This window comes from Carcharhinus amblyrhynchos, unplaced genomic scaffold, assembly GCF_965287045.1.
Source record: "Carcharhinus amblyrhynchos unplaced genomic scaffold, sCarAmb.v2.hapA scaffold_65, whole genome shotgun sequence".
NCBI lineage: Eukaryota > Metazoa > Chordata > Chondrichthyes > Carcharhiniformes > Carcharhinidae > Carcharhinus > Carcharhinus amblyrhynchos.
This window is the reverse complement of record NW_027649805.1, coordinates 1,133,719-1,144,101: the sequence shown is the minus strand read 5'-3', so window position 1 is coordinate 1,144,101 and position 10,383 is coordinate 1,133,719. Positions and strand designations below refer to the sequence as shown.

The following is a 10,383-nucleotide window of genomic DNA, read 5'->3' as shown; positions in this document are numbered from 1 at the left end:
GGGGACTTAGCGGTAGGGGATGGGGAAATGGCTGAGGTCTTGAATAACTTTTTTGTTTCGGTCTTCACGGAGGAGGACGTGAATAATTTGCCGGGTGTTAGAGATGGAAAGGTGGTAGGACTGGAGGGTTTCAATGACATTACTGTTACTAGAGAGGCGGTGCTCGACAGACTGGAGGGGGGGGGGGGGGGGGTGGCGGGGGGGGGGGGGGGGGGGGGGGGGGGGGCTGATTGTGGACAAGTCCCCAGGACCGGATGGAATGCATCCGAGGGTTCTGAAAGAAATGGCGGAGGTGATAGTGGATGCCTTGGTGGTTATTTTCCAGATGTCGCTGGATTCCGGGGAAGTGCCGGAAGATTGGAAAACGGCTAATGTTACGCCGTTGTTTAAGAAGGGTACCAGGCAAAAGGCGGGGAATTATAGGCTGGTTAGTTTAACGTCTGTTGTAGGTAAAATTTTAGAATCCGTCATCAAGGAGGAAATAGCGAGGCATCTTGAAGGGAATTGCTTGATAGAGCAGACGCAGCACGGTTTCGTTAAGGGGAAGTCGTGTCTGACAAATTTACTGGAGTTCTATGAGGATGTGTCTAGGGCGGTGGATAGAGGAGAGCCGGTGGATGTGGTCTTTCTTGATTTTCAGAAGGCGTTTGACAAGGTACCTCACAAGAGGTTATTGCAGAAGGTCAGGGGACATGGAATTGGGGGTAGGGTGTTAGCGTGGATAGAGGACTGGTTGTCAAATAGGAGGCAGAGAGTTGGGGTCAATGGGTGCTATTCGGATTGGCGGATGGTGACTAGTGGAGTGCCTCAGGGGTCGGTGCTGCGGCCTCAGCTATTTACCATTTATATAGATGATCTGGAGGAGGGAACCGAGTGTATGGTGTCGAAATTTGCTGATGACACCGAGATTGGTGGAACGGCAAATTGTGCGGAGGGTGTGGAGAGTCTGCAGAAGGATCTAGATAGGCTGGGCAAATGGGCCAGGAACTGGCAATTGGAATTTAATGTTGGCAAGTGCGAGGTGGTCCACTTTGGTAGGAATAATGGTAGGAAGGATTATTACTTACATGGAGAAAAACTGCAGCAGGCGACGGTGCAGAGGGACCTCGGGGTCCTTGTGCATGAGTCGCAAAAACCCAGCCTGCAGGTGCAGCAGGTGGTCAGGAAGGCGAATGGGATGCTGGCCTTCATAGCGAGGGGGATTGAATATAAAAGTAGGGAGGTCTTGCTGCGGCTGTATAGGGCATTGGTGAGGCCGCAGCTGGAGTACTGTGTGCAGTTTTGGGCGCCATACTTACGCAAGGATATTTTGGCCTTGGAGGGAGTGCACAGGAGGTTTACTAGGCTGATGCCGGAGTTGAGGGGGTTGAGCTATGAGGAGCAGCTGAATAAACTAGGCTTGTACTCATTAGAGTTTAGAAGAATGAGGGGAGATCTCATTGAGACGTATAAGATGATGAATGGGATGGATAGGATAGAGGTGGAGAGACTCTTCCCGCTCAGAAAGGACAGTAGGACTAGGGGGCACAGCCTCAAGATAAAGGGGGGGCGGTTTAGAACGGAGTTGAGGAAGAACTTCTTCACTCAAAGGGTGGTGAATCTCTGGAATTCTCTGCCCGTTGAAGTGGTGGAGGCTGCCTCGCTAAATATTTTTAAGACGCGGGTTGATGGGTTTTTGATAAGAGAGGGGATTAAGGGTTATGGGGAGAGGGCGAGAATGTGGAACTGAGCCACGACAGATCAGCCATGATCTTATTGAATGGCGGGGCAGGCTCGAGGGGCCAGATGGCCTACTCCTGCTCCTATTTCTTATGTTCTTACGCAACCTTCTCCAGCCTTCGCACCCATTTCAAAATCCTGACCTTCACTTGGGGGGGCAACCCCTCTTAACAACTGGTCTAAGACTGGGTGTAAAGACAGATGCCTCCTTGTCCGTACGTGTTCAGTTCAGACCTCTTACACACTCTCACACGCTTTCATCATAGATGAGCACCTACTGTACTTTGACCCACTCTGTTAAGTTCGGTAATCTATTCCGGAGATCCGGTTGTGGCCATTCAACCGGACCCGTAAACAGATCCCGGGTTTCGGCACCGATTATTGTAGGTAAAGATATCTCTGAGACTAACTGTGAGTCAAAGTACAGCAAGTTTATTCAAAAGCTTTTGGGAGATATACCTGGTACCTAACAGCGGTTCCTCAGGCTTCTCTCCAAACACAAGTTAAGAACACATATTTATACTCCCCGCTCCGTCACGTACGCATCTTCTCATTCTCAGCAGGTTCTCAGGCTGTGGGTTGTCCTCCATCGTGGGAACATGGCTGCCTCGGTATTTCTTCATGGTTACCTTAAAGCCGCAATTAACGTGTGTGATTAGCCCTTAGCTAACATACAAGCTGACAAGACAAGTTAAAATTAACGGGACTGGTGTAACAATCTATGTTCATAAGTTGTATAGCATATATATGTTGGTACATGACACATAAGCAGTACATAACAAATATATATGAATATATATTTAGAACATGCAAGCTTTCACTATGTTAGGCGAAAGTCCACAAAATTAAAGATACAAACATAGATACGAGCTGGGTCAGCTACATTTCTGAACGGACTATCATAAACTTGCACAACAGCAAGGGCAGCTGCAGTCTCCCTGTCTGGGCACACAAAAACAAAGCTTGAATCTATCTGAGATATATGAAAATAAGCTGCATGTAAGTTGCGATATTTTTTTCATTCTCCAAGTATTACAAAGTTCATTAACCCATTCGCTACTGCAGAACTGATAAATGTGTTGTTAAAACATGGACACCTTTTATTTCTTTTAGTTTTCCTCTCCTGGTATATGTGAATGGTAGCCTAAAGTAAACACGATGCACAATGCATATTTCAATACACGACAGTGTTCCTGTCAATTTAGCTTAGTTGATTAGACTGTTGTTTAATGATGCAGAGCTTGTTCAATTCCCAAACCATCTGAAGTTATTCATGAAGGCCCTGTCTTCTCAACCTTGTCCCTCACACGAGGTGTGGTGAGCCTCAGGTTAAATCACCACTAGTCAGCTCTCCCCCTCAAAGGGGAGAGCAGCCTATGGTCACGTGGGACTACGGCAACTTTACCTTTATCTCAAGTCAAATACAAAATCAAACAACATCACTAAAATTTGTACTTTTTCTGGACCATGTTGGTGGGGCAATATGCAATTTTCAATCCACTAGTCTCCAAACTTTTTTATTCTTTATTCCAATTCAATCCAATCAATTCAAGTCCAATTCAGAGTCCCAAGTTGAGACATTCCCGATCCAAGCTGACACGACAGGGCTCTCACTTCCTGTCTTGGGCTTGATCTACATGATCCAAGCTGATTGGAGTAGGTGTAGCTCCTCTTCCAAGCTTGATCTCATTTACATCTTAGCCAAAAGGCCGAGATGCCGCTTTAAAATATTGCTTCAACTGAAGGTAAAATGTAACCTAATGACTTCAACCAAGCACAGCAATGTCGAGACTACCTTAGCCAAAAGGCCGATATTTACTCCTTAAGCAACATCAATTGGTACTTTTTGAAGAAAATAAACAAATTGCTCCAGTACTGACGGTGATACACAAGCAATTCAGTGATAGTAACTCAGTGGGAATTCACTGGGGATTTAAAACACCAGCAAGAATGTGAGTTTTTCACTGTCATTCAGTTGAGGCAACATAGTGGCACAGTGGTTAACACTGCTGCCTCACAGCGCCAGGGACTCAGGTTTGATTCCTGGCTTGGGTCATTGTCTGTGTAGAATCTGCAGGCTCTCCTTGTATTTGCGTGGGTTTCCTCCGGGTGCTCCAATTTCTCTCATAGTCCAAAAGACGTGGTGGTTAGGTGCACTGGCCATGCTAAATTCTCCCTCAGTGTGCCCAAACAGGTGCTGGACTGTGGCAACTAGGGGATTTTCATAGAAACTTCATTGCAGTCTTAATGTAAGCATAAATAAACATTAAATTTTTGCTGAGGGATTAGCTCAGCAATGTTAAACATTGACTAATCAACCCGTAGATTATAAAACAACCATCCTGAAAGAGCAAGCAAAAACAGAGAAGCTTATGCCCTTATTTTCGTAGGCGGGCACATATGCAGTACGGTCGGGGAGCAAGTGTTGCTCTATAAACACCATCAAGATCCAAGGAGTATCTCCCTCCTGCAGCATCAATGTGAAAATGTTGCATAAGGGCAGTGAAGAATAAGAAGATCTCCATCTGAGCCAGGTTTACTCCAATGCACATACGGTGACCTAGTGAAGTAAACAGGATGTTTGGTCAGGAGATCTGGTCCCTTGGAGAGTCTATCATTGCTACAATTTCCAGCTCTCTTACAAATCTTTTAATTGATAAATCCATCTCTCTGGGTCTGCTACAAAAGCAAAGATATCATCCCTTTTGTTAGCTATTCTTTCCTGCCTACCGTTCCAACACGGATCTTTTGTCCTTTCCTCTAAGTTTTCTTAAACTCTATTCCACTCTGAAAGTAAGTCTTCAGCAAGAAACATTTGATCTATCTTTCTTACTCTGCAGATGCTGCCAGACCTGCTGAGTATTTCCAGCATTCTGTTTTTACCTCTTCTACTTTTACATAAATGTACAGCGCAGAAACAGTTCATTCAATACAACTGCTCCGTGTTGGTGTTTAAGATAAGACACTCTTTCCCATTTCTATTGGATGGTGCGGCAACAATAATCTCTCCCTCAATGTCAACAAAACAAAGAGGATAATCACCAACTTCAGGAAGCAGGAACATGCCCCTCTACATCAACGGAGACGAAGCGTAAATGGTCGTGAGCTTCAGGTTTCAAGGTGTCCAGATCACCAACAACCTGTCCTGGTCCCTCCACACTGACACTACAGTCAAGAAAGACCATCAGTACCTATACTTTGTCAGAAGACTAATGAAATTTGGCATGTCAGCTACGACTCTCACCAACTTTTACAGATGCACTATAGAAAGCATTCTTCCTGGTGTATCACAGCTTGGTATGGCTCCTGCTCTGTCCAAGACCGCAATAAACTACAAAGGGTCATGAACAAAGCCCAGTCCATCACGCAAACCACCCTCCTATCCTCTGATTCTGTCCACACTTCCCACAGCCTCGGAAGAGCAGCCAGCATAATCAAAGACCCTATGCATCCCAGACATACTCTTTTCCACCTTCTTCCATTGGCAAAAAGATACACAGATCTGAGGATATGTACCGACTGACTCAAGAACAGCTTCTTCCCTGAATTGAATTCCCTGAATTGATTAGAGATAGTCAGCATGGTTTTGTAGCGGGAAGGTCGTGCCTTACTAACCTTATTGAGTTCTTTGAGAAGGTGACCAAAGAGGTGGATAGGGGTAAGGCAGTAGATGTGGTATATATGGATTTTAGTAAGGCGTTTGATAAGGTTCACCATGGTATGCTTCTGCAGAAAATGCAGATGTATGGGATTGGTGGTAATTTAGGTACTTGGATCAGGAATTGGTTAGCAGATAGGAGACAGAGGGTGGTGGTTGATGGTAATTATTCATCATGGAGTTCGGTTACGAGTGGTGTGCCTCAGGGATCTGTTTTGGGGCCACTGCTGTTTGTAATCTTTATTAATGATCTGGATGAGGGTATAGTTGAGTGGATTAGTAAGTTTGCTGATGACACCAAAGTCGGAGGTGTGGTAGATTGTGAGGAAGGGTGTCGAAGTTTGCAGGGTGACTTGGACAGGTTGCAGAGCTGGGCCGCGAGGTGGCGGATGGAGTTTAATGCGGAGAAGTGTGAGGTAATCCATTTCAGTAGGAATAACAGATGTGTTGAGTATAGGGCTAACGGGAGGACTTTGAATAGAGTGGAGGAGCAGAGGGATCTAGGTGTATGTGTACATAGATCCCTGAAAGTTGGGAATCAAGTAGATAAGGTTGTTAAGAAGGCGTACGGTGTCTTGGCGTTTATTGGTAGGGGGATTGAATTTAGGAGTCGCAGCGTCATGTTGCAACTGTACACAACTCTGGTGCGGCCGCACTTGGAGTACTGTGTGCAGTTCTGGTCCCCACATTACAGGAAGGATGTGGAGGCTTTGGAGAGGGTGCAGAGGAGGTTTACCAGGATGTTGCCTGGTATGCAGGGGAGGTCCTATGAGGAGAGACTGAGGGATTTGGGGTTGTTTTCACTGGAAAGAAGGCGGCTAAGAGGGGATCTTATAGAAACATATAAGATGATTAGAGGTTTAGATAGGGTGGATGGTGATAGCCTGTTTCCTCGGATGGAGAAATCTAGCACGAGGGGGCATGGCTTTAAATTAAGGGGGGGTAGTTATAGGACGGATGTCAGGGGCAGGTTCTTTACCCAGGGGGTGGTGAGGGACTGGAATGCCCTGCCTGCTGCAGTTGTAAATGCGCCTAGTTTGGGGGCGTTTAAGAGATTGGTGGATAGGTTTATGGACGAAAAGGGATTGGTTTAGATTAGTGGGTCAATGTTTTTTTTTTAAAAATAAGACTGGTCGGCGCAACATTGTGGGCCGAGGGGCCTGTTCCGCGCTGTAATGTTCTATGTTCTATGTTCTATGCCATCAGACTTTTGAATGGACTTACCTTGCATTAAGTTGATCTTTCTCTACACCCTAGCTATGATTGTAACACTACATTCTGCACTGTCTCCTTTCCTTCCCTATTTATTGTATGCTTTGTCTGTATTGTGTGCAAGAAACAATACTGTTTTTAATACGTGACAACAATATATCAAAAAAATCACCCGATCAGCATATCCTTCTGTTTCTTTCTCCTCGTGATATTTTCAATTTGACTGGCTCTTAAACATATCTGTGCTATTCACCTCAACCAATCCCGGTGGTAGCAGGTACAAATTTCCCAATGCTCTTTAGTACAGGTGTTTATCCTGAATTCCTTATTTGATTTATTAGTGACAATCTCATATTTATAATCTCCAGTTTTGGTTTCATAGAAACTAGAAAAAGGAGTAGGCCATTCGGCTGCCAATAAAAGCAAATTATTGCGGATGCCGGAATCTGAAACCAAAAGAGAAAATGCTGGAAAATCTCAGTATGTCTGGCGGCATCTGTAAGGAGAGCAAAGAGATGATGTTTTGAGCTTTGAAAAGGGTCATCTGGACTCGAAACGTCAGTTCTTTTCTCGACTCTTCAAGCCTGCTCCGCCATTCAGTTTGATCATGACTAATTATTAATTTCAATATCCTGATCCCTCCTTCCTCCCATACCCCTTGATCCCTTTAGCCCCAAGAACTGTATCTAATTTCTTCTTCCAATCAGACAACGTTTTACATAGAACATAGAACATTATAGCACAGAACAGGCCCTTCGGCCCACGATGTTGCGCCGACCAGTTAAAAAACAATGACCCTCTAACCTAAACCAATCCCTTTCCATCCATAAACCTATCCATGGATCTCTTAAACGCCCCCAAACTAGGCGCATTTACAACTGCAGCAGGCAGGGCATTCCAATCCCTCACCACCCTCTGGGTAAAGAACCTACCCCTGACATCCGTCCTATAACTACCACCCCTTAATTTAAAGCCATGCCCCCTCGTGCTAGCTTTCTCCATCCGAGGAAAAAGGCTATCACTGTCCACCCTATCTAAACCTCTAATCATCTTATATGTTTCAATAAGGTCCCCTCGTAGCCGCCTTCTTTCTAACGAAAACAACCTCAAATCCCTCAGTCTCTCCTCATAGGACCTCCCCTCCATACCAGGCAACATCCTGGTAAACCTCCTCTGCACCCTCTCCAAAGCCTCCACATCCTTCCTAGAATGTGGGGACCAGAACTGCACACAATACTCCAAGTGCGGCCGCACCAGAGTTTTGTACAGTTGCAACATGACGCTGCGGCTCCTAAATTCAATCCCCCTACCAATAAACGCCAAGACACTGTATGCCTTCTTAACAACCCTATCTACTTGATTCCCAACTTTCAGGGATCTATGTACACATACACCTAGATCCCTCTGTTCATCCACACTATTCAGAGTCCTACCGTTAGCCCTATACTCAACACATCTGTTATTCCTACCAAAGTGAATTACCTCACACTTTTCCGCATTAAACTCCATCCTCCACCTCTCGGCCCAGCTCTGCAACTTATCCAAGTCTCCCTGTAGACTAAGACACCCTTCCTCACTATCTACCACACCTCCGACTTTGGTGTCATCAGCAAATTTACTAATCCACCCAACTATACCCTCATCCAGATCATTTATAAAAATTACAAACAGCAGTGGCCCCAAAACAGATCCCTGAGGCACACCACTCGTAACTGAACTCCATGATGAATACTTACCATCAACCACCACCCTCTGTCTCCTATCCGCTAGCCAATTCCTAATCCAATTTCCTAGATCACCCTCAATCCCATACATCTGCAATTTCTGCAGAAGCCTTCCATGGTGAACCTTATCAAACGCCTTACTAAAGTCCATATATACCATGTCAACTGCCTTACTCCCATCCACCTCTTTGGTCACTTTCTCAAAAAACTCAATAAGGTTAGTAAGGCACGACCTACCCTCCACAAAACCATGCTGACTATCTCTAATCAATTCATTACTCTCCAAATAACTATAAATCCTATCCTTAATAGTTTTGGCCTCAACTACTTTCTGTGTTCGTGAATTCCATACATTTATCATCCTCCAGGTGAAGAAATTGCTGCTCACCTCAGTTCTAAAAGGTTTAACTCTTATCCTCAAACTGTGACCCCTAGTTCTGGACCCTCCCCCCAACATTGGTAACATTCTTTCCAAATCTACCCTGTATAATCCTGTTAGAATAGTTTCTATGAGATCCCCTCTCACTCATCTAAACTCCAGTGAATCTAATCCTAACCAACTTAGTCTCTCCTCATATGACAGACCTGCCATCCCAGGAATCAGCCTGATAAACCTTCATTGCACCTGCTCCATACCAAGGACATCCTTCCTCAGATAAGGACACCAAAACTGCACACAATATTCCAGGTGTGGCCTCACCACCGCCCTATACAATTGCAGTAAAACATCCCCATCCCTATACTCAAATCCTCTCACTATGAAGGCCAACATGCCATTTGCCTTCTTTTCTGCTTGCTGCCTGCTGTATATTCACCGACTGATGCACGAAGACTAGGGAGGAAATTGCAGGTCCCCTAGCAGAGATATTTGAATCATCGATAGTCACGGGTGAGGTGCCTGAAGATTGGAGAGTGGCAAATGTTGTGCCTTTGTTTAAAAAGGGCTGCAGGGAAAAGCCTGGGAACTACAAACCAGTGAGCCTCACATCTGTGGTGGGTAAATTGTTGGAAGGTATTTTGAGAGACAGGAGCTAAAGGCATTTAGAGGTGCAAGGACTGATTAGGGACAGTCAGCAAGGCTTAGAGAGTGGAAATTCATATCTCACAACTTTGATTGGTGAGGTAACCAAGAAGGTGGAGAGGGCAGTGCAGTTGATGCTGTCTATGTGGACTTTAGCAAGGGCTTTGACAAGGTACCATATAATAGGTTGTTGCATAAGGTTAAATCAGGGTGAGGTAGCTGGATACAAAATTGGCTTGATGACAGAAGCCAGAGGGTGGTTGTAGAAGGTTGCTTTCAAACTGAAGGCCTGTGACCAGCAGTGTGCCTCAGGGATCAGTGCTGGGTCCACTGTTATTTGTCATTTATATTAATGATTTGGATGAGAATATAGGAGGCATGGTTGGTAAGTTTGCAGATGACACCAAAACTGGTGGCATAAAGCACAGTGAAGAAAGTTATCTCAGATTGCAATGAGATCTTGATCAGTTGGGCCACTGCGCTGACAAGTGGCAGATGCAGTTTAATTTAGGTAAATGCGAGGTGATAGATTGAACCAGGGCAGGACTTGCTCAGTTAATGGTAGGGTGCTGGGGAGAGATACAGAACAAAGAGATCTAGGGTTACACATTCATAGCTCCTTGAAAGCGGAGTCACAGGTGGACAGAGTGGTGAAGAAGGCATTCAGCATCTTGGTTTCATCAGTTAGAACATTGAGTAAAGGAGTTGGGACAAGACATTGGTAAGGCCACACTTGGAGTACTGTGTGCAGTTCTGGTCACCCTATTATAGAAAGGATATTATTAAACTAGAAAGTATACAGAAAAGATTTACTAGGACGTTACCGGGACTTAATGGATTGAGTTATAAGGAGAGACTGAATAGACTGGGACTTTTTTCTCTGGCGCGTAGAAGGCTGAGGGGTGATCTGATAGAGATCTATTAAATAATGAGGGGCATAGATCAGCTAGATAGTCAAAGGTAGGGGAGTCTAAAAATAGACGACAAAGGTTTAAGATGAGAGGGGAGAGATACAAAAGGGTCCAGAGAGGCAATTTTTTCACACAGTG

General features: G+C 45.0%; 1 protein-coding gene across 4 annotated transcripts in view; it reads right to left on the bottom strand.

Annotated features, from left to right (window-relative positions):
* Positions 1–2,129: 2,129 nt before the first annotated feature.
* The window catches only part of LOC145337711 (cytochrome P450 2J2-like), a 165,285-nt gene continuing 157,031 nt past the window's right edge, over positions 2,130–10,383 (bottom strand). For 2 of the 4 annotated variants that reach the window (XM_080182542.1, XM_080182545.1), the window contains one exon: positions 2,256–4,279. In XM_080182542.1, the coding sequence (XP_080038668.1) occupies positions 4,098–4,279 (182 nt within the window). In that variant the 3' untranslated portion in view covers positions 2,256–4,097. Of the gene's footprint in view, positions 4,280–10,383 lie in introns of all 4 variants that reach the window. The other 2 variants (XM_080182544.1, XM_080182543.1) reach the window with 2 other exon arrangements.